The sequence below is a fragment of the Barbus barbus genome (genome assembly GCF_936440315.1).
Source record: "Barbus barbus genome assembly, chromosome: 9".
In the NCBI taxonomy this organism is placed as follows: domain Eukaryota; kingdom Metazoa; phylum Chordata; class Actinopteri; order Cypriniformes; family Cyprinidae; genus Barbus; species Barbus barbus.
In genome coordinates this window covers 29,394,838-29,419,097 of record NC_136737.1, presented here as the reverse complement: position 1 = coordinate 29,419,097, position 24,260 = coordinate 29,394,838, and the positions used below count along the sequence as shown (strand labels likewise).

At 37.8% G+C, this 24,260-nt stretch overlaps 1 protein-coding gene across 2 annotated transcripts; it reads right to left on the bottom strand.

Moving 5' to 3' along the window:
• Window positions 1-391: 391 nt before the first annotated feature.
• LOC306874660 (NLR family CARD domain-containing protein 3-like) lies at window positions 392-22,175 on the bottom strand. Of its 2 annotated transcripts, none has more exons than XM_079424859.1 (10): window positions 22,099-22,175; window positions 19,773-19,839; window positions 17,563-17,670; window positions 17,386-17,446; window positions 16,911-17,115; window positions 14,974-16,753; window positions 11,255-11,428; window positions 4,682-4,855; window positions 1,274-1,428; window positions 392-1,170 (listed from the first exon to the last, which is right to left on the bottom strand). In XM_079424859.1, exons 2-10 carry the CDS (start codon window positions 19,829-19,831, stop codon window positions 1,112-1,114), a joined length of 2,775 nt encoding a protein of 924 aa, XP_079280985.1. In that variant the 5' UTR covers window positions 19,832-19,839; window positions 22,099-22,175; the 3' UTR covers window positions 392-1,111. The 2 variants fall into 2 exon arrangements, with proteins under 2 accessions (XP_079280985.1, XP_079280986.1); XM_079424860.1 differs by having other exon boundaries at window positions 419-1,170; window positions 19,773-19,945; window positions 22,099-22,172.
• Between the last annotated feature and the right edge of the window lie 2,085 nt (window positions 22,176-24,260).

Sequence of the window (24,260 nt, the reverse complement as noted above, 5' to 3'; positions counted from 1 at the left end):
GTGAAGAATAAAAAAGGAAGACATGTCCCTTCAAATAAGAATAAGACAGGATATTGCTGGATACTGTTGCTTGTTTTCATTGTGTCCTGAAATGCCATGCTTTGGCAATAAACTGATTATCTTAAACAACACATGTATTTTTCTAGGGATGTGGCATGACCAGGGGATAAATTGTTGCAGTCGTTAATTTAGCCTGATAGCTTGAAACAACTGAAGTATTTCTTATTAATATTTATTTTGTAAGTGTAATCCTCTGGGCTTACTTTAAGACACCAAAACTATTTAACACAGGAAAAAAAAACTACAGTGTGCTTTTCAGGGGTAAAGATATATTTGACCCAATATGTCTTAATAAATATATTAAACAGTATTTTTTTATTTTATTTTATTTCCATGACAAAAAAGTTACCACAAAAGAGAAACTGAATAATGAGTTTATTGAATAATACACATTGGAAGAAAGCTTGGCAAAAAATATTTAAAGCAAAGATTTACCAAGATTTGTGAATCCCAGAGGGGTCATAGTTAGATCTGTTAAAATAGAGATCTATTTATAAATAATTGATGTTTTACATATTTAATTTATTTAGTTTATTACAGTATGTTTTATGTCAAACTCTCTCCTTGAGACTGGAGCACTCTGCTGGTAAACTGTGATCATGACTGTCATATACTATACTGTTGTCTTTGACCTAGCATATTCATATTCAAATTTCTGACTTAAAACACAAAACCAACAAGAATTATAAAAAATAAAACTCTACAGCATGATTTATTCATGCTGCATTACATGCTGGGGACCTTCATACATATGCACAGCACAAAACACAGTATGACGCTGTTTGTTTACAAGAAATTACTGAGAGTGCAGTTCAATACAAGAGAAGTCCCACTGTGAAATTACTGTGAAAGTAATACAGTTATTAACCTGGAATATACTGTACTTTCACACTAAATTATTACAGTGCAGTTAGTATGTCCAATCTAATTATTTAAACAAATGTTCCCATGAGACTGGAAAAAAATGTAGGCTGAATAAAAATTAATAAAATCCTTCACGTATGAAACTGCTGGATCAGTATCAGTATTAATGTCCAGGTGACAGTCTTGTTCAGGACGTGTTGTTTTGATTCACTTGTTTGGAGCTTGTGGAGTTTCCTCTGTCAAATACTGTACAATAGAGAGAAAGATAAAATACACTAAGATCTGCTTTAATACAAGATAATCAATTACATCATTGAATCAATAGCTTATTGTAGTTTCTCCAGTTTACAGCGTGGATCCTCCAGTAGAGCAGAGAGCAGCTTCACTCCTGAGTCTCCTGGTTTATTATCTCTCAGATCCAGTTCTGTCAGGTGTGAGGGGTTTGATCTCAGAGCTGAACTCAGAGCAGCACAGCCTTCCTCTCCAATACTGCAGCGCCACAGCCTGCAGAGAGTGAAGAACATGAATGATCTCTGAGATTGTGTTTCAGCTTTAGGGTGAGAGAGTGTTTGTATGAGCTCTGCTTTTCTCTCTCACACCAGGATCGGTGCTATAGAGATTTTATCTTGCCAGCAGCTGAGACATTAATTTAACTCACTCTACATGATTCCTGATTGTGATGCTGAACTAGTTCATCGTTTTCACTCCTCAAACCGTTTGTAGTACTATACAGGTGATAATGTTAAAATAAGAGTAACATTATAGTATAACTATGATATATAAGTCTTGTAAGGATCACTAATCGGCTCAATGATGAAATCCAGCAGCGTGGATGAAGGTATAATGTGTGAAGGACTACTACTCCTGCTTTAATCTAACTCCAATTCTCAAGTGATCATTAAATTTAGAATGTGTTTCTAATTAGTAACTAATCACAGATATTGGTTAGTTTAAATGGAGATATTTGATTATTCTGTACATCCTATATTTTCAATTATTCATTCATCAGGGACTCGATGTTGTGTTTGAGTCTGACTCCGACCGGAGGTCATGAATCTCACGATCACAAACTCTCCAGTCTAAACTTACTCAGAGGGTGCAAGGATAACCACAATATATATATATATATATATATATATATATATATATATATATATATATATATATATATATATATTGTGCTTAATAGCCTGTTTATTAGCCTGTGTCTAATAACATATTAATTTTTGTTTTGTTCCTTTAGATTCACAACACATTGCTATAACTCCTGCAGCAAACCGTAACAAGAGGAAAATACAACAGATTTATGCTAACGCTAGTTTGTCTTATGATTTATTTCTCTAGACTTGGGAAGTGATTAATAAAGAGGAATCTATCTGTTCAGTTCATGATTGAGGTGTTAAATCAACCGGATCATTGAGGAGAGGAGTGCTGTATCTTTTCTAAGCGACTGGACCTACGATGTTCACACAGCGGACGAAAAAAAAATCAGGCAAAAAAATCCCATAGAGTTACAATGACGGAATGTTCATGAATTTGAATCTCAACTGTAACTTTCACACACTCACACAGACAGGCACGCACACACACACACACACACAGACACACTCTCTCTCAGTCACACACACTCTCTCTCACACACTCTCTCTCACACACACACACACAGGCACAGGCGCGCGCACACACACACACACACACACACACACTAGTATTTGTAAATATTAAGCCGCATATTAAAACAGCAAAAAGTAATTCACAGAGACATTTAATGTAAATGGCAAGGAAATTATGATGGAAATGAATGCCGGCGCAGCCGTGAGTATCTTACAGTTTTTTACAATAATTTTTGCACTAATAACAGAACCTTCATGTCATTTTTCAAAACTCTAGACACAATTCACAACCGATGATCAAAATGCACATTTTTCAAAACACTTAACACTTTTTACAAATGCTTGGATAAAATACACGAGCCAAAGATCTTTTGTTCATTGAACTAAAATCACAGGTTCAAATTGACACAACTTAACATTAAAGTATTACTATTTCTCGCATAGTGCAACTCGCACATTACATCTGAATTGAGTGTTTATTCATTTCATTGCAATGATCTAACCATCAACTGATACAGCTGCTCAAAGTGCAATTATGAACAACATTACGAAAGTGAAGCAACTGAGGACTGAGTATGTTCAGGTATGATCAGTTTCAGGATGCCTGTTGCTGGGAGAAAAGAAATCCCAAAACATCTATATCATTGTTATCAGTATTTATTTTTCCTTGTCTTTTTAGAGGTTGATAGAGCTGGAAGCTGATGAAAACCATTCATATTTTTGGACGAGGCAGGCCATGACATGGATGAAAGGTTGAGAGCCCAGCGGTTGAGACGGGCCCAGAACGATGTTCGCTGGCGGCCTAACCACCCCACACTGAATGTGATTTTGAGGGGACCCAAAGCAAAATCAGTGCAATGGGCCCAAAACTCCTAGCGGCGGCACTGAGAGCAATCATGGTTTCAGGCCCATCCACAGTTTATCAGCTTGTATTTACCCCATATTCCCCTTTCCTTACTGTAACCCGACTGAGGAGTTTTTCTTCACATGGAGGTCAAAGGTTCACAATAGACCTCACAAACAAGTCCCTCATCTCCAAGCCAAAGATGATATGTGCAATGATATCAAAGGAGACTGATGTCAGGCCTGTATTTGCCATACCAGAAGATTTTTTCCAAGATGAAAACATCCATTATGATGTGGATGAGAACCTGTGGCCAAACTCACAAGACAGGGTTGATAAAAGCATAGAAGTGCAGTGAGGGACACTCCAGTTGACATTTTACTGTAGGCCTAAAGTCGTTTTTTCTTATCTTTTTTTTTCTCTTATTGAAAGTTTTTTGAAAAACCTGTTGTGTTGATTATTTCATCAATAATTTTCAAATTGTAATGTTTCCAGTGTCTGTACTTTTCTCAATGATGTATGAATGTGTAGAACCATAATGAAAGCTGCATCATGTGTTTTGAACAACTATATTTAATGATTGTACTAACAACTAAACAGTGAAACTATGGGTATCTTGTGAGTGGGGGATCTAAAGTAATGTTCTTATGATATTTCATAATAAATTAGTATTTTGAACCAATGCTTCTGCAAATGCAAGGCTTCTTTAAAGATATGAATGCAACATGCAGAGTTTTGAACATTGGATAGCCTGTGTTACAAATAATGACTGTTTTGAGTTTTGTGTCTAGAGTTTTGAAAAATGACATGAGGGTTCTATTATTAGTGCAAACATGATTGTAAAAAACTGTATCTGAGAAACATTTCCAGGCTGCGTTCTCAACAGAGCCACTGGAGGACACTAGAGTCATGTTGAAAACATACACAGGAGAGATTATGCCTGTGTTGGGACAGTTTAATACTCTTCAACTGATTAAATTACACAAGTCTTGGTGTACATGCAAATCGAGATGTAATCAGTCACTAGAAAATTTGTTGGAGAGTTGAGGAGGCCTGAAATTTTTACAGTGTAACCAAAGTTTGGGTATTATTGCTTTCCATTGTGTGGATAAAAAACATTTCTCTAAATATCTTCTCTTATGTTCAGAGAAGACAGTCATGCTGTTTTGAAATTATTTGAAGATAATTAAAGTGACGACAGAGTTTTAATTTTTGGGTGAACTATCGCTTTAACATGAAATGTTTTTGTTTGGCAGTATTTTCACACAGTTTTTGTGTTTAATAATATAATAACACTTACTGTAGTTTCTGTAGTTTACAGTGTGGATCCTCCAGTAGAGCAGAGAGCAGCTTCACTCCTGAGTCTCCTGGTTTATTAAAGCTCAGATCCAGTTCAGTCAGGTGTGAGGGGTTTGATCTCAGAGCTGAACTCAGAGCAGCACAGCCTTCCTCTCCAATACTGCAGTTAATCAGCCTGCAGAGAGAGAGGGAACAACTAAAGATGAGTTAAGTTCATTCACTGTTTGACACAGACCCATGAATGAGGTGTCAAATCAACCGGATCATTGAGGAGAGGAGTGCTGTATCTTTTATAAGTGATCGGACCTACGATGTTCACACAGCGGACAAAAAAGCAGACAACAAAATCCCATAGACTTGTTTGTTTTACGTGTTATTTATAACAAACCATATTACAGATGCGTTGCCAGATTTAAGTTGAACCGCGGTCCTAGCGCGTGCCGTCCACGAACCGTTCCACCCCTACCTCATATCATCATATTATTATTATTATTATTATTAGAATAGCCTATATCTCAATGAGTCTACTTAAAGAAAGAGAAAGAAAAGAAACTAAATAAATAATTTCTAAATGTTCTACCTCATATCATAAACACATAGAAATGTAAAAGTATTCATGGCAACCCGTCAAAATAAAAGTTTGGTTTCACTTGAAGACATTGCGGCAGAAATATATTACTATTGTTCAGTAATAGGCTACTACTACTAAAATTATTAAAACCTTATTTTTAAAGGAATAATCATACTATAATAATAATCATATTTCTTCAATGTTTTAATTTTAATATTAAATCCCCTTTATTTTCCAAAAAATAAGATTTTATTTTCATTTTCATTAATTAAAAGATAAAATGAATGTTTTATGCCTTAATAAATGTAATTACACAACACAGAGTTTCTGAGGAAAAAAATATAAATGTTAGAATAAATTAAACTTGTTTTTATACTTTTAAATAATTAGACAATAAAACATAAGTTTGGAAAAAATAAAACATTTAATTGGGCCCTAAACATGTATTTTTTGCTAAATAAATTGATGTTAAATTGTTTAAGTTTCATGATTTTAATTAATTAGACATGCTTTGATTAGTAAAATTTAATTTGATCATTAAAAAGATATGTAATTCAGGTACTGTTATCATGATCATTACCATCTTAAAGCCTTCCTTGGGGCAAAATAGGAGAAAGACAAATGATTATCAATGTACTTATTCATACGTATGTTATCCAGGTGTTAATCCACAAGTACTTTCTAGACGCAAAGTAAAAATCCTTTCTTTGCTACGTCACCACCGCGCAGTTTGAGCGCAGCTCCGAGACGTGACCGTGACGGCTAACGTGTCAAATATTACGTCTGACGCCTGAATCTTCATTTGTTTCTCTACTTTTTCTCTAGTAATCTTTAGTACTTGATTTCAGTTGACAATGTATATTCATGATACTTTGTATATTATGTACAATCATTCTTTAAATGTCAACTCTGTATTTATGCATTCCATTAATTAAAGAAAAACAAACAAACGCCTGAATACTATGGGATTTTTGCCAAACGGCTGGCGAGCGTATGCACCTTAATTCTCCTGTCAGTTTGCTTAGAGAGTAGAAAAAACTGCAGTTATCACACCCCATACATGCACACACAATCACACACACACACACACATGCACTCACACACATACACACACACACACATACACACACACACAATCACACAGTACCTGGTTCTTTTTTTAGCACCACCTCGGCTGAGGTTCCAAGCGAGCCGTACCGTTACCAAAACATGACGTTTAAACTCTGATGATCACTGATTGGCCGGAGAAAATTGTCACTGATTTAAATCAGCACAGCCAGTGAAGGATCGAACACAATTGTTTTGAATGAACACCTCTTTTAAACAACCAAAAAATGTCTGTTTCGTTGTCTGTTGAGGAAGTACAGATGTTCCTCTCGTTGATAGCCGAGGAGCGGATCCAGCGAGAGCGTGATGGAGCGACGCAGAATTAAAGTTTTTCAGGAGTCACGGCAGTAGAGGCGGTGCAACTATAACGACACGAGAATAATCCCGTCCTCTCTAAAGCGGTACTAAACTGCAGTGCAAACACAAAACGAGCCGAACTGAGCCGTGTCGTGCCCGTATGTACATGAACACCACTGATCCTCACAAACTTCTCCAAAACACACGAGCATCCGTTATAAAACTCTGTGTATTCAACTAGGTGAATATCCTGAGCTGTGTTCAAGCAGAAATATGATATTATAGTGATCAGTGCACCGAGAGCACAAATACACACGGTTCGTTTGTGCATCAAATAACAGACACAACACACACCTAATGCACCATCCTGTATGTGACTGTAATCATCTTTACCTTGATGACAATCATCATCCATCAAAACTTTAGGCTACTAGTGTGACCCTGGCTTCTTTTATCCAGCCGAGATAAACATACATTAGTCTTGAGCACATTCAGTATAATCATTGTGTTTGATCATTTTGGCTGATACTTATGCTCATACAGAGTACTGTATGCTCATATAGTGTGACCCTGGCTTCTTTTATCCAGCCGAGAGCTGTATTGTGTATCATCTGCTCATCCAGAGGTTTTGAGCCGTTCAGTCTGTATTTCACACAGATGAGAAACGGTCTGCTGCTCCGAAACACAGAATATCACAGAATACATAGAGAGGTGGTGCTTTTATTTATATATATATATTTACATTATTTAACATATTAGTCATAACATTAGTGAATATATTATATTTTAGTTTTAAGTTATCTCGCGCCCCCCGGCTGAGAACCACTGACCTAAAGTGTGATCTACCAGCACTGCCTTCGAGATCGACCTGTTGGGCACCCCTGCCCTGGTTTATACAAACATACCGTATTTTCCGCACTATAAGGCGCACCGGATTATAAGGCGCACCTTCAATGAATGGCCTATTTTAGAACTGTTTTCATATATAGGGCGCACCGGATTATAAGGCGCATAGAACAGAAGATACTGCAGTCAAACGTTTGACTGGGTTTGCGTTATGCATCCACTAGATGGAGCTGTGCTAAAGGGAATGTCAACAAAACAGTCAGATAAAGTCAAACTGTATTAAGCGTTCTGACAACTCCGTTCACTCCCATGGTAACGTTGTTCAAACATTGATGTGCATATTAACAATAACGATTAACGATCACACCGGTGTGATTAGAACCTTCAGTGAGTCACGTCATCAACTGCTGAATTCAAATCTGCCGAGCGCTTGTCATATTATCACAAATATTCAGTGTTTTCAACCATATAATGCTTATTTTAGGTTTCAGACATTTAAAAACACATAAGTACTAGCAAAACCATACATTTATAGTTTGTAAAATACACGCTGATGTCTATAGAAGCAGCAATAATGATCGTTACAAATATAATCTGACAACATGTTTTATTGATATCATATACAGATTGTGTAGATAACTTTAAAGTTTACTCTGCTCTTCTCCCAGTTTAACCGGAGACTTACTTTAAGGTTTTTCGGGAAGAGAGGATGAATTTACATGGTCTTATTCCCACAGCTCAGATTCAGCGCGAACAAACATGGCAGCGCCCATCACCCGGTATAGATCAACTAACAGTGATTATAAAAGTATTTAAACTACCAAATAAATTTACTTGCACATATTTGAGAATCGGAATATCAGATATTTCATAATATTGTGAGTATGTTTGTGAATATTAATAATAAAAAAAGGAAAAAACGAAGTAAAAGCGATCCATGTGTCATACAGCGCTATTGCTGCTGCGGTGTGTCACATGACAAGCACGACGCGTCACCATGGAAACAATAAGGCTATACATTCTAAAATAATGGTCGCCTGAAAAAAACTCACGCTGGGGGCTCAGCTAGAATATTTTAAACTCGCGTGTGAAAAGGATATATAAGGCGCTCCGGATTATAAGGCGCACTGTCGTTTTTTGAGAAAATTAAAGGCTTTTAAGTGCGCCTTATAGTGCGGAAAATACGGTACATTAGTCTTGAGCACATTCAGTATAATCATTGTGTTTGATCATTTACATTTTGATTCTTAAACGCTCACCCAAAAATATAAAGTGTCATAATGTACTTCCCTGCATGTCGTTCCTGACCTGTATGACCTTCTTTCTTCTGTCAAACACAATAGATCATATTTTGAACATTGTTGACAACCAAAGTTTTGGTATCAATGCTTTCCATTGTGTGGACAACAACATCTCTAAATATCTTCTCTTATGTTTCACAGAATAAAGTCACACTGTTTGGAAATGACTTGAAGATAATTAAAGTGAAGACAGTTTTAATTTTTGGGTGAACTATCGCTTTAAAGTAAGGTTAAATAATTAATATGAATAATTGAATCTATATAAGCACTTTTCTGGGTTTGTAATATGTGATACTCTAAATGAATTTGTAATATATTCCGTTCAGTTTGGGCTAGCTTATAACACTGTCATGCTACAATACTATCGTGCCTAATGTATAGATGTTGTGGAATATCTGCTCTGAATATCTTTGTGTTGTTTCTAATGCATTTCGCTCAGTGTGGGGTAGTTTCAACATAACTTGTTTACAAATATCTGTTCTTAGGTGTAAATGTTTTCTACGTGCTAGTATATGTCCGGTGGCTGGCGTTCACAAATTTCTCGGGTGTAAATGTTTGAAAAGCTGTAAATACGTGTGGTTTACAGCCCATCAACAGATATTTGTCCGTGTAATTGGCCATCAGCAGATATAGACACACATTGTATCCATCAGTTGGCCATCGGTTTGCTTTGGATTTTGCTAACTTTTTTTAGGCATGTGGCTGCATCATGCTCACCTGCATCAGCACCTCGCAAAGGGAAACGCAGGTGTCGTTCAGGTTTCAGTGCGATCGAGAATCATACTGAGTAAGTGCACAGACATGATATTTTACAGATGCAATTGAGTTTACATCGTAAACATGTACTTGTGTGACACTACACAAACTGTTGTGATAATATATTACTACTAACTTCCTTTTTTTTTTTACAGATTTGCCAAGGAAAATATTCAAGCACCTGTTTCGAAGAGAGCCAAGGCAAACAAGCAAGTAATCTCCAGGCAGTCCACTCTGTCATGGAAAACAGAGACGGATGTTGATATGATTCCACAGACTCTGTGATTCCGGCCGGCACGGGAAACTGGAGCTCAACTGACGTCTGCTGACTCGCATTCTCCCATGAGTCTATATATGTCTCTTTTGCACTGTCTTTTGTAACACTACATAAAACTTAGAACATATACTTGGATTTACACATGAAACAACATGTATTTATGTGCAATACCATGTGAGTGAGTAGGTTACACATAGGTGGGTGAGTGGGCCTAACAAACCATCTGCCTTTTGTAATGCTCTCATCTTTCCTTATATATGTCCTTATGTATACTGGACACAATTACTTCTTCTTGCATTGTCCCGGTTTGCACTGTTTTGCCTTGAATGTCTCTTTAGCACAGTCTTCTGTACCCCTTCTTAAAACTTCTTAATTTTGTAAAGTATGTCAGTTGACTTATACTATGCAAGACATTTAGTTCCTAAACATAGAGCAATTACAATAAAATAGACTAAAATCTTGGAGCCCTCTGAAATTGTTTCTTCAGGTTGCCTCACAGCATTTCACCTTGCCTCAAAGTGACAGTCACACTGATGGGCCATTAGCAGCTTTAGGGGAGGGCCCTTTGTCTCTCAGGTGAAATCACTTAATATTCAAGACCATTACCACTCCCTCGCATATTGGCTTTCAATCACAAAACATGTCTTTAAACATTTAAATCAATATATTGTTTTCTGTGAATGAGTAAGCAGAATGATTTTCAGATAATTGTGAAGTAAATATTCTAACCTACAAGAATGATTACTCAAAAGTCTTATTCAGGACTATTTAGTGTGGCTTTTATGGTCTTATTTCAGCTACATTTTTTTTTTCAAAACTTACAAACCACGCATATTTTTTTTCTAAGAAATGCAGACATGTACATCCATATTGGTCACATAATATTGTAGCACAGTTTGTGCTGAATACAAAAAAAAATACATGTTGGTCAATAGTATGTTATAAGAAGCTGAAATAAGCACAAATATCAGGGCATGTCAATCTCAAGGGTCCCAAAATGACCTCAGACCCCAGAGGGTTAATTTTTGGACAGTTAGCAGTTGTTTAATTTCAACAGATAACAGACTGTTGCCACAATTGATCAAATTCAGTTAGCAGAAATCCAGTTGGGCCGATGGAGAAATGTAGATGTAATCAGTCACTAGAAAATTTGTTGGAGAGTTGAGGAGGTCTGACATTTTTTACAGTGTAACCAAAGTTTGGGTATTATTGCTTACCATTGTGTGGATAAAAAACATTTCTCTAAATATCTTCTCTTATGTTCACAGAAGACAGTCATGCTGTTTTGAAATTATTTGAAGATAATTAAAGTGACGACAGAGTTTTAATTTTTGGGTGAACTATCGCTTTAACATGAAATGTTTTTGTTTGGCAGTATTTTCACACAGTTTTTGTGTTTAATAATATAATAACACTTACTGTAGTTTCTGTAGTTTACAGCGTGGATCCTCCAGTAGAGCAGAGAGCAGCTTCACTCCTGAGTCTCCTGGATTATTAAAGCTCAGATCCAGTTCAGTCAGGTGTGAGGGGTTTGATCTCAGAGCTGAACTCAGAGCAGCACAGCCTTTCTCTGTAATCCTGCAGCAGGAAAGACTGCAGAGAAAATACAGGAAAAAATAAAGATTAATTAAGTTCATTCACTGTTTGTCACAGACCCATGAATGAGGTGTCAAATCGACCGGCTCATTGAGGAGAGGAGTGTTGTATCTTTTCTAAGTCATCGGACCTACGATGTTCACACAGCGGATGAAAAAGCAGACAAAAAAATCCCATAGATTTACAATGACGGAATGTTCATGAATTTGAATCTCAACTGTCACTTTCTCACACACACACACACACACACACACACACACACACACACACACACACACACAGACAGACACACACACACGGGCAGACACACACACACGCACACACTCTCACAGACACACACACACACACGGGCAGACACGCACACACTCTCACAGACACACACACACACTCACAGACACACGCACACACTCTCACAGACACACACACACACACACTCAGACACACACACACTCTCTCTCTCACACACAGACAGACACACACACATCAACAGAAACATACATTAGCCGAACACTGTTTGCAATAATATTTGCAATAACACATCGATTTGTTGAATAATTAATAAATATACTTCCTTAATTTCCCTCTGTAAAGAAACCTCATTGCTGGCTACTCTCTGCTGTCTCAGACTACGACATCTTAGCCCTTAATCGGCCTCCGTAGCTTCTCTAAAGGGAGCGGTGAGCGGGGGACTGAGCCGTTGCTTGCAATTCACAAACTCAACCGCTACATGCTGCTAAAATCTACACACTGCACCTTTAAGTCGGCCGCCTACTGCTTGCTCAGAACAGAAAGTGTAGTTCTGGTCACTTCAGTACAACTTGCTAATCAGTGATATACAGAAATCAAAAGGTCTCTGATGACGTGCTACTGCTCCATTCATCCATGAGCCTTTAGTCTGTTCTGTCCTGGACACAGATTTGAGGAAACATCAGCCTCCACATGATCTACTAGTCATTATGATTTCAGAAAATGTATCTGTATGTTTCATTTTGGCTGACACTTATGTACTTTGTTGTACATTGGTCTATAATGCTGCCTTCTCGTGCTATCGGAAATTTCCTATTTCTCACTTATGAAGTCGTGATTACGAGCTTGTTGTGTTCAAGTGCTTTAATGTAGGAAAGAATAAAATGTAGCATCCCATTGGTTGACAATCATATAAACATTCACCGCGCTATACATGCAGTTTTCTGACAATTTCAGTCAAATACATGTTTATTTCACTGCTTATAAAACATAAAATATGCTTTGAATGATCGTTCATATCTAGCCTATAAATACAGTACTTAAGCGACCAGACAAAGGGATGTAGTTGTTGTGAGAACAGACAGCAGCAATGGTTGTCCCCTCCACCATGTTTAAAGATTATGACCCGCCCAACTCAGAAACTCTGGTATCAAAATTATTTCTGAATTTCCCAGTAAATATGACTTGAAAGGCCGTTCACATCCAATCTCCTGATTACTCCGATAGCATGTGAAGGAACAATAAGTGTATATCCCAGGGGTGCCCACACTTTCTTGAGCGGGGATCTACTTTTCAAATGAGAAACTTACTGAGATCTACCAAGTGGAAAATAAATAAATAATAAAATGCATATCAAATAAATAGGCCTAAATAAAAAAGCTGGTTGGGATGTATCTTTATCTTGCATTAAGTTAAATTTTATTTTATTTAAAAAAAATAAATAAATAATGTTCAATTCTTAGTACCCCCATAAAACCGTGCCTGCATTTCCCTAAAGCAGTGGTCCTCAACCTTCTTTTACTCCAAGACCCCCTCTTCTTCAAATCAATACTGCAAGCCCAAACTTTTCTATTCACTAAAACCTTCGTATTTTCATGTAATTATTTTAAACAAAGCAAATTCAAGAAAGATTTAAGCATCCCATGAACACACTTCACAAAAATGTCTCTAAAGTTGTATAGAATATCTACAAAGTATGTAAAAGTATGTATCTCTGAACTCAGCGATCTGAAGGCAGCTCGACAGCATCAGTGAATATTTCCTCTGTCAGAACAAGCTGTTTGAGCGTCTGATGCCCGTATGTACATGAACACCACTGATCCTCACAAACTTCTCCAAAACACACGAGCATCCGTTATTAAACTCTGTGTATTCAACTAGGTGAATATCCTGAGCTGTGTTCAAGCAGAAATATGATATTATAGTGATCAGTGCACCGAGAGCACAAATACACACGGTTTGTTTGTGCATCAAATAACAGACACAACACACACCTAATGCACCATCCTGTATGTGACTGTAATCATCTTTACCTTGATGACAATCATCATCCATCAAAACTTTAGGCTACTAGTGTGACCCTGGCTTCTTTTATCCAGCCGAGATAAACATACATTAGTCTTGAGCACATTCAGTATAATCATTGTGTTTGTCATGCTGTTTGGAAATGACTTGAAGATAATTAAAGTGAAGACAGAGTTAAAATTTTTGGGTGAACTATCGCTTTAACATGAAATGTTTTTGTTTGGCAGTATTTTCACACAGTTTTTGTGTTTAATAATATAATAACTTACTGTAGTTTTTTTTTTGTTTGTCACAGACCCATGAATGAGGTGTTAAATCAACCGGATCATTGAGGAGATGAGTGCTGTATCTTTTCTAAGTGATCGGACCTACGATGTTCACACAGCGGACGAAAAAACAGACAAAAAATCCCATAGACTTACAATGGAGGAATGTTCATGAAAGCATAATCTAGCCGCTGCCGTTTTCAAAGCAAAACTGTGACATTTCATTCACTGACGCTCTTCAATCAGCGGCTCTAAACCCGGAAGCGCATAAACTTACTTGCCGGCAACCCGACAAAATAAAAGCTAGCTGATTTCACTTTTGAAAATGATGAAAATTACAATTAAAAAAATAATAATGTGTCAAAATATTAGCATTTTATTTTTAACTTTAATATAAAATAATTGTGTGTGTATGTAATACTCCCTTTTTAAAATAAAATAGTATTATCACACTTGATTATTTAGTTTATTATTTAATTTAAATAAAAACTAAATAAAGTGCAATATTATTATCACTATTATTAATTAATTTTTTTATAGTTATATTTTATGGGTCACACTGCATGCCGTGGCCTGTGTGACGACCAAACCAAATCTCCAGGTTCTCATATGAACCAGGCTGAAAAACTTATGAGCTCCTCTGTTTATATGGCTTTCCACACGCACACACACACACACAGACACACACACACACACACACACACACACACGCACACACACACACAGACACAAAGAAACATTTTTTTTTAATTCTAATCCAGTATTTGTAATATCAGAGAGTAACAACCCTGTTCCTGGAGACACCTCATCTTTGCACAGTTTGGATGAATCTCTCTTATCAAACACACTTGATTCAACACTTCAGGTCATTAGTAGAGTGCTCTGTGATGTTAGCTGAGTGTGTCAAATAAGAAAGACCTCAAAATATACAGAAACAGTGTAGAGAAACACAGGCCTACTGTTCACAATAAAGTCAATAAAACAAAGACACTGTAAAATACTCACTCAATCTTTCTAGATGCTTTGATCACTGGCAGCAGCTTCAGGAGACCTTCTTCTGATGGATCATATTTACTCAGATTAAACTCATCCAGCTCTTCTTCTGAGTTCAGCAGCACAAACACCAGAGCCGACCACTGAGCAGCAGACAGAGAGACTCCAGAGAGACGACGGTAATCTGTTCCGCTCAGGTATGTTTGTACCTCCTGCTCCAGTGAACGATCATTCAGTTCATTCAGACAGTGGAACAGATTGATGGATTTCTCTGGAGAGGGATTCTCCCTGATCTTCTGTTTGATGTATTCAGCTGTTTCCTGATTGATCTGAGAGCTGCTTACTGTCTTTCTCAGGAGGCCTTGTAAGAGAGTCTGATTAGACTCTAGTGAGAGACCTAGAAGGAACCGGAGGAAAAGGTCCCAGTGTCCGTTCTCACTCTGTAAGGCCTTGTCCACTTCTCCCTTCAGGAAACTGGTCATGAACATATTATCTGATTCACGTGACCTGAATATATTCCTCAGTCCTGTGTTTTGTTCAGAAAAGGACAGCAGCTTGAATAAAGCAGCAAGAAACTCCTGAATACTCAGATGAACAAAGCTGTACACCTTCCCCAGCTGCAGTCCAGACTCCTCTCTGAAGATCTGGGTACAAACTCCTGAGTACACTGACACTTCTCTGGCATCAATGCCGCTCTCTTTCAGGTCCTCTTCATAGAAGATCAGGTTCCCTTTTTCCAGCTGTTCAAAAGCCAGTTTTCCTAGAGACAGAATAGTCTTTCTAGCCTGATCAGAATCAAGTTCATATTTCCCATCATACCTCTGAGTCTTCAGTTTGGTCTGAAAGATCAGGAAGTGTGTGAACATTTGTGTGAGAGTCTTGGGAATCTCTGCTCTCTCTGCTTTACCCATCATCCTCTCCAGAACAGCGGCTGAAATCCAGCAGAAGACTGGGATGTGACACATGATGAACAGACTTCTTGATGATCGGATGTGTGTGACGATCCTATCAGCCAGACACTGATCATTTATTCTCTTCCTGAAATATTGCTCCTTCTGAGGGTCGTTGAATCCTCGTACCTCTGTGACCTGGTGGACACACTCAGGAGGGATCTGATTGGCTGCTGCTGGTCGAGAGGTGATCCAGAGGAGAGCAGAAGGAAGTAGATTGCCCTTGATGAGGTTGGTCAGCAGCACATCCACTGAGGCTGATTCTGTCACATCAGACAAGCTCCGATTGTTTTGGAAATCTAGACGCAGTCGACACTCATCCAGACCATCAAATATGAACATGACTTTGTAGTCTTCATAATCTGCTGACTTAAATTCTCTGGTTTCTGTGTGAAGGTGGTTTAGAAGTTGCTTAAGGCTGAGATTCTTCTGTATCAGATTCAGCTCCCTGAAAGGAAGTGGAAATATGAAATGAACATCCTGATTGGCTTTTCCTTCAGCCCAGTCCAGAATGAACTTCTGCACAGAGACTGTTTTTCCAATTCCAGCGACTCCTTTAGTCAGCACAGTTCTGATGGGTTTGTCTTGTCCAGGTGAGGGTTTAAATATGTCATTGCAGTTGATTGGTGTCTCCTGTGTCTCTGGTCTCCTGGACACTGTCTCAATCTGTCTCACCTCATGTTCATTATTGACCTCTCCACTGCCTCCCTCTGTGATGTAGAGCTCTGTGTAGATCTCATTCAGACGTGTTGAGTCTCCATGATTGGACAGTCCTTCATTGATTCTCTGATATTTATCCTGTAGTCTGGATCTGAGTTTTTGTTGATACACAGGCATCAGTTCTGAGCAAAGGAAATAATTCTTGTTATTGGCAGAGCAATATTTTAGAAATGTATTTTTAGGTTTGATATGTTAGATATTAGATTGTGTCATGAGATTCAGAGACAGAAGGTTCATAATAAAAACACAGGCTATAATCAGCTGATCCAGAGCTCTTACTGGTCTGTAGTGTGTTAGCGAGGTCTGTCTGGTTCATCTTCCTCAGGATGATCAGTGTGATCTTCAGAAGCCCCTCTCTGACTCTGATATGACCCTCGTCAGCATAATGGTCTCTTTCAGAGCATTCTGGGTAATGTGGACTCAGTAGTCTCTTAAAACCTTTCAGCTCACTCTTCATCACAGAGATGATGTTCTGCTCAAGCTCCTGAAATAGTGAATATTATTTTGTTTAGTCAAAGGCATGAATACTAAACATCACTGAATTATATCACACCTGCTAATAACTTCCACTGTTTGCTCAGACATCAGCGTCTACATATACTGAGGTTAAAAGAGGGAGTTTGACTGCATTGGCTGTCACAGATTTACCCATTTCTTATTACTTTTACCCAGAGAGTTATTGTGTTGGGATGGACACACACACACACACACGCACACACACACACACACACACACACACACACACAAAACCAACCTTGAAAATGGAGTCTAAGTTCTTCTTTGCTGAATGTGATTCTGGTCCTTCATGTTTTTGACTGTAGTTAAAAACATGTAAATATATGCATATAAACATGTATGGAAGTATTTAATACAGATCAGTAAATGAATGAATATCTTATATATATTTATTATACTGTAAACTAAACAGCACCTCAGATCAGAAGATGATTCTCCCGAGCTGAAATTCATTGGATGATTCATTGACTGGTCACTCTTGATGGACACACAGCTGGGTTCAGGAGAGTCATTCTCACACAGACTGAAACACAACAGCAATACAAACTGTTTCTGAAAATCTCACACTGCTCTGACAGAAACACCTTTACTGTTTCAAACTCACTTTAATGTTCATCTTTCACTGAATAATAGCGATGGGGAGGTTGTTGAATTTTTAAATATGCATTTCATATTTCCTACATGATTAATTTATGTTCCTCATCTAAACATATTTGAATCATGTAGCATGTATTTATTCTGTAAGGATGTTCAATCATATAGAATTAGTCATGTTGAAGCTAAATAAAGTAGTTATGAGTTCTTCAGAAACCCCGCTCCTTTGTGAAGGAAACTGATTCGCACCCATCACCATTTAGTCTCTCGCTGTGGATGGATCTGAGCTCTACACGGAGTTAGGGAACATAAACGGAGATCAATTATGTTGAAAGAACATAGAAATATCTGCAACCGATGTACATATTTTTTGAGTCATGTTGAAGCTAAATAAAGTAGTTTTCGATTACGAGTCCGACTCTCTAACCATTAGGCCACGGGGAAGTCGTGGCCTAATGGTTATAGAGTCGGGCTTGTAATCCAAAGGTTGTGGGTTCGAGTCTCGGGCCGGCAGGGATTGTAGGTGGGGGGAGTGAATGTCCAGCGCTCTCTCCACCCTCAATACCACGACTGAGGTGCCCTTGAGCAAGGCACCGAACCCCCAACTGCTCCCCGGGCGCTGCAGCCCACTGCTCCGGGTGTGTGTTCACGGTGTGTGTGTGTGTGTGTGTGTGTGTGTGTGTGTGTGTGCATTTGTTCACTACTCACTGCTGTGTGTGTGCACTTGGATGGGTTAAACGCAGAGCACCAATTTCGAGTATGGGTCACCATACTTGACAATACGTCACGACTTTACTTTACTTTTTTACTTTAGTTATGAGTTCTTCAGAAACCCCGCTCCTTTGTGAAGGAAACTGATTCGCACCCATCACCATTTAGTCTCTCGCTGTGGATGGATCTGAGCTCTACACGGAGTTAGGGAACATAAACGAGATCAATTATGTTGAAAGAACATAGAAATATCTGCAACCGATGTACATATTTTTTTCATGGAGGACTGTGTTGTGTCTTGAGAGTTAAAAGATTAAAGTATTATTTTCTATCAATAAAAGGATCTGGCCCATGTGCCCTCTTCATTCATGCATTATAGAATAAAATAGAGCAATACAGAGACACTGGTGCAGGGACGGATGATGACGCAGAGCTGCCCTGGACTGATTATAGGCCCTCCTCAGTTCAAATTGCAGTCATTTTTCTTACCTTCAAATAGCAATGGATTTTATCTACACTAAATAGCTATAGATTATATTTACACTATGTTACAATAGCAGGATTTTCTGCTATTTATACTACTTGTTGCAAAATAGTGGCAATTATCTGCACTTCAGTATTGTAATACATTATAAACCAGTATGCAATAATAACGTATTGAGTGTAAATTATCATTTTAATTCAGATTATTAAATGGATGCCACCTTATTGATACAATAAAGCCCTCCCTACACCTACCCTAACCCTACCTACCCGATACTGTATTTTCAACTTTTTGGTTATTTCTTTCATTTTTATTAAAAATAAATGCCTTTACGATGTGATATGAGATTTGAAAAGGGAGAAAAGTCTAGTCGATCGCGTCAAAAATCCTCCCATAACTGATTTAGCATCTGCGCCACTGGAGCTGCTGGTCATTGTACTCATGAGAGCAGAATTCATTCAGGGAGCGCTCACACTGAATAAAACACTCATCTGAATGCCTCTTATTGGTCATTGTACTCATGAGCTCAACAGAATCATGTGTGATTGGTTATAATGCGCAGTGCTGGAGCTAAAAACACAGCAGTCTCTGGCTCCGTGCCAGACAGTGAAGTTGAGCAAACACAGATTTGAATTTAGCACCGAACATCTAATCACACCGGTGTGATCGTTTATCAGAGACAAACATATATTAATCAGCTATTTGTGTCTTTTGGAAGCTGCATGCAAAATCCACTTGACTCAAAGATCTGAGGGGCACGGTTGAAATCGTGTTATTGTAGCATGCATTTATTGTTTCTGAACATTAAAAATGTGAAACATATTCAGTTTTCTCACCTCTTGACTATCTTTATCTGTGTGTGATGTTCTTCAGAGAGATTCATTCTGGAGGCCATGGTTTCATCTAAAAGCAGATACAGATGTTGATACACAGAGTGAGTTATGAATCATCTCAGCAGTTAATTTTCTCAAATCCAGCTCTGTCTCATCAGTCAGTCCTCAGTAATGACCTGCACACATGAAAAACTATTTCATCCTGATATTATTTACACAGAATCACATTATTCACAAACTGCAGAACAAGTTCAGACGAGCACTGTGTTAAAATGAAAGTAAAGCTGGACTCAGACGATTTACAGACTCTGTGTTTTATCTCCTAATGTCATTTTATCTACTTTCAGAATATCTGATCCTGCTGCTGTATAGGACTCATTTATTAGATTTTGCACTGTTGTGTTGAAGATGGATGAGGCTGAATTCAAAGCACTGACAGACTTTAAAAGATTTGGAAAAATACCTCAGGGTCTTTCCAGACAAGATAAGTTTATATTTCTAATTTTTGAAAGTAATGTAAAATGTACACCTGGATTTAGTGGCTTCACTGGTTGTTTATAATGATTTTTATACTTTTCAGATGAAGCTTTGTATTATATAAAAAAAGAAGGTACTTTGGCAAAAGTGGTCAGCACGAAAAAAAGTGCCCAAGAACTTTTTGAAGAGCTCCACAGCAGCCCAATAGGTGCTCACTGTGGCATTAAAAACCCTGGATGCCATAATCAAGCGCTTTTATTGGCCTGGTATGTCTGTGGGTGAGTTTAATATGTGAATCCTTCGTCATGTTTTCATTCAAGATTCAAGATTTTTATTCTTCACATACACAATTATACAGAGTCAGTGAAATGTAAGTTTCATACATCTATTATTACCATCAAAAATATTTTAGGTCAAACACTGTGCTGCTTGTTAAAAAAGACAAGTGCTTCTCTGAAGAACCCAACAGAATATACCCCTATCGTGGTAATTCATGTTTTTATGAAAAACACAAGGAATATTTTTGTTGCAGCTGTTTTATATACGTGTGAAATACTCGAGTTGCGCAGATGATGACACAGTATATGGACGATAGCCAGAGATAGCTTAAAAAAATAATTAAAAAATAAAAAGCATCACGCAGCTAACAGAATTTTGTTATAAGAACGTTCTACAAATATTCATTATTGGTTTTGGGAACATAAAAAAATGACCAGTTTTCTTGACGTTAGAGGAACGTTTTAAAACGTATGATGTTCCTCAAACGTTCTTTCAACTTAATTTTGTTTTAAAATTCAACATTCTAGGAACGTTGATTTCTAACATTCTAGGAACGTTGATTTGTAACATTCTAGGAACGTTGATTTGTAACATTCTAGGAACGTTGATTTGTAACATTTGAATATAAAAATGCCCAGTTTCCTTAACGTTAGTATGATGTTCCACAGTGTCAACAGACAACATAGTAGAACGTCACAGCATGAATTAATAAACAACAGACAGGACCGATCTATTTTTGATGTTATTTTTTATTCTCTTTAAAAGATATAGTTCTTTTACATGTTTTTCCAACTTTTCAGTAGAATTTTAATTATAAATAGCATTGCCAGCTTTACTTTCAGTAGGCCCTACTGTAACTTACAGTACTGTTAGTGAAGCTGGTAATGCTGCGACTTGTTTGTCTATATTACTAATTGAAAAATGATGGGCAATGATTCACATTTCCCGTGATAATAACATAATTTTCAAAAGATCTTCCTTTTTTCGTTTTCTTTCTTACCGCATTAAAGATTAAATGGTTATATTTCCGCGCAGGCGCAGTGAGGGAAAAAGCAGTTTAGGACAGTGGTTCGTAGCTCTGCTTCAGCTGTGCGATACCCTCACGAAGGGCGACATGTCAGAAATTCATCCGACCATCCGATTGCCTGTCCGGAGAGGCTAATCGCTTCTCATTTCCCCCTGTACATCGAGCAAACACTGCACGACAAACGACACACGACAAAGCGGAAATAGGGCCCGACAAAAAAAAAAAAAGAGTCGCACGAGCCAGAATTCGGCTCAAAATTGGACGAAAATAGCACAGCCCGGCTTAATAGAGGTGAATCGTATCGTATTTCATCCTGATATTATTTACACAGAATCACATTATTCACAAACTGCAGAACAAGTCCAGACGAGCACTGTGTTAAAATGAAAGTAAAGCTGGAATCAGACGATTTACAGACTCTGTGTTTTATCTCCTAATGTCATTTTAACTACTTTCAGAATATCTGATCCTGCTGCTGTACTTCACTTTAAATCAGTCTGGATTGAGTTTGGCTATCAAAGATAATTGTGAACTCGTGATACTCACTGTTTTTCTCTCTCAATGCACTTCACTTCCTCAAGAAACAAAACAGATCCTGCTGTAATAGTTTCACTTTCTCTGTCAGCTTCCTCATCTCTTGCTCCCTCTTCAGGATATGAGTGGAATATTTTAACAGTGTCAAGAATGCAGATATTTTCTTTAGTAATGGGAGAAGCAATAAAAGCAATAATAATCTGGTTATAAGTTAATAAAAACATAACTTTTTCAAAGAGTTATATAAATCAAATCTATCAAAAAGCAGGATATAAGTGTAGTAAAAAGGCTGCTGGTTACTCTTTACAGATCCCCATCTGCTACTAACACTGTTTACAATAAAACACAGACTTTACACTGAACTACAACACAATCCAAATGAATTACCAGAGACAAGTTTATTTTAATACAGTACCATTTTTAATACAGTCTCAATAGTCTCTCAATGCAGCACCTACTTATAACTACAGTATACAGTCCTTGCTAAAGTATCTGGAGCACATCCTCATGTTGTCTGTAATGTAATGAGAAAACCAGTCAGCCGACAGGATTTTGAGCAGCAGTTCTGGTACATGTGGCTACAAAACTCAGCAAAATCATATGTGAGCACATGTATCCCATTGGTTCTACCTAGACCAGAAACCCCTTCTTTCTTATAAGGAGTTTAGGAGTAACTGATAAGATGGATTGTGGACTAAACTATATCATCTTATCTTCTGTTGCTGTCAGATATTGTAAGAAAAATTACTTTCATTACTCATAACTTTTGCAAAATCGGCAATGTTTCTCTATTCTGTGCAGTCTAAGAGCTGTATGTCAGAATATTAGAATATTAGTATTTTTTATTATTTCTTCCTGTTCCTCTAAATAGTTAAAACCCATTTTCCACAAGTTTTCATTAGGGTCTTAATGAAAATCCTATAACATTAAATTTGAATGAAATGAAAACTAAGACTTTCAAATCACACGAGCCAATATTTTATTCACAATAGAACATGGAGAACATAACAAATGTTTAAACAGAGAAATTTTACAATTTTATCCACTAAGTGATCTCATTTTTGCATTTAGCAGACGCTTTTATCCAAAGCGACTTACATTGCATTCAAGTTACAGTTTTTACATTTTTATCAGCTCTTGCTTTCCCTGGGAATCGAACCCGTGATCTTGGCGTTGCTAGCGCCATGCTCTACTATTTGAGCTACAGGAAAGCACATTTCAAATTTGATGCCTGCTACAGGTCTCAAAAAAGTTGGCACAGGGACAACAAATAAATTTTGAAAAGATTCAGCTGGGAGAACATCTAGCAACTAATTAATTTAATTGACATCAGGTCTGTAACAGTATTAGCTATAAAAGGGATGTCTTAGAGAGGCAGAGTCTCCCAGAAGTAAAGATGGACAGAGGCTCTCCAATCTGTGAAAGAGTGTGTAAAAAGATTGTGGAATACTTTAAAAACAATGTTCCTCAATGTCAAATTGCAAAGGCTTTGTAAATCTCATCATCTACAGTGCATGACATCATCAAAGGTTCAGAGAAACTGGAGAAATCTCTGTGCGTAAGGGACAAGGCCGAAGACCTTTGTTGAATGCCTGTGGTCTTCAGGCCCTCAAACAACACTGCATCACTCATCGGCATGATTCTGTCATTGACATTAATAAATGGGCCCAGGAATACTTCCAGAAACCACTGGCGGTAAACACAATCCGCTGTGCCATCTGCAGATGCCAACTAAAGCTCTATCATGCAAAAAGGAAGCCATATGTGAACATGGTCCAGAAGCGCTGTCGTGTCCTGTGGGACAAGGCTCATTTAAAATGGACTGTTTCAAAGTGGAAAAGTGTTCTATGGTCAGACGAGTCCAAATTTGACATTCATGTTGGAAATCACAGACGCCGTGTCCTCCGGGCTAAAGAGGAGGGAGACCTTCCAGCGTGTTATCAGCGTTCAGTTCAAAAACCAGCATCTCTGATGGTATGAGGGTCCATAAGTGCATACGGCCAGCTTGCATGTTTTGGGAGGCACTATGAATGCTGAAAGGTATATAAAGGTTTTAGAGCAACATATGCACCCCTCCAGACGACGTCTATTTCAGGGAAGGCCGTGTGTATTTCAGCAGGACAATGCAAAACCACATACTGCAGCTATTACAACAGCATGGCTTCGTAGTAGAA

Excerpts from the sequence above, each read along its gene's own strand:
- LOC306874660 (XM_079424859.1), bottom strand. The coding sequence starts at position 19,831 with ATGGCCTCCAGAATGAATCTCTCTGAAGAACATCACACACAGATAAAG. Across the intron at positions 17,116-17,385 it reads ACTTAGACTCCATTTTCAAG|GAGCTTGAGCAGAACATCAT; the intron begins GTTGGTTTTGTG and ends TCACTATTTCAG. Across the intron at positions 1,171-1,273 it reads TCTACTGGAGGATCCACGCT|TATTTGACAGAGGAAACTCC; the intron begins GTAAACTGGAGA and ends TCTATTGTACAG.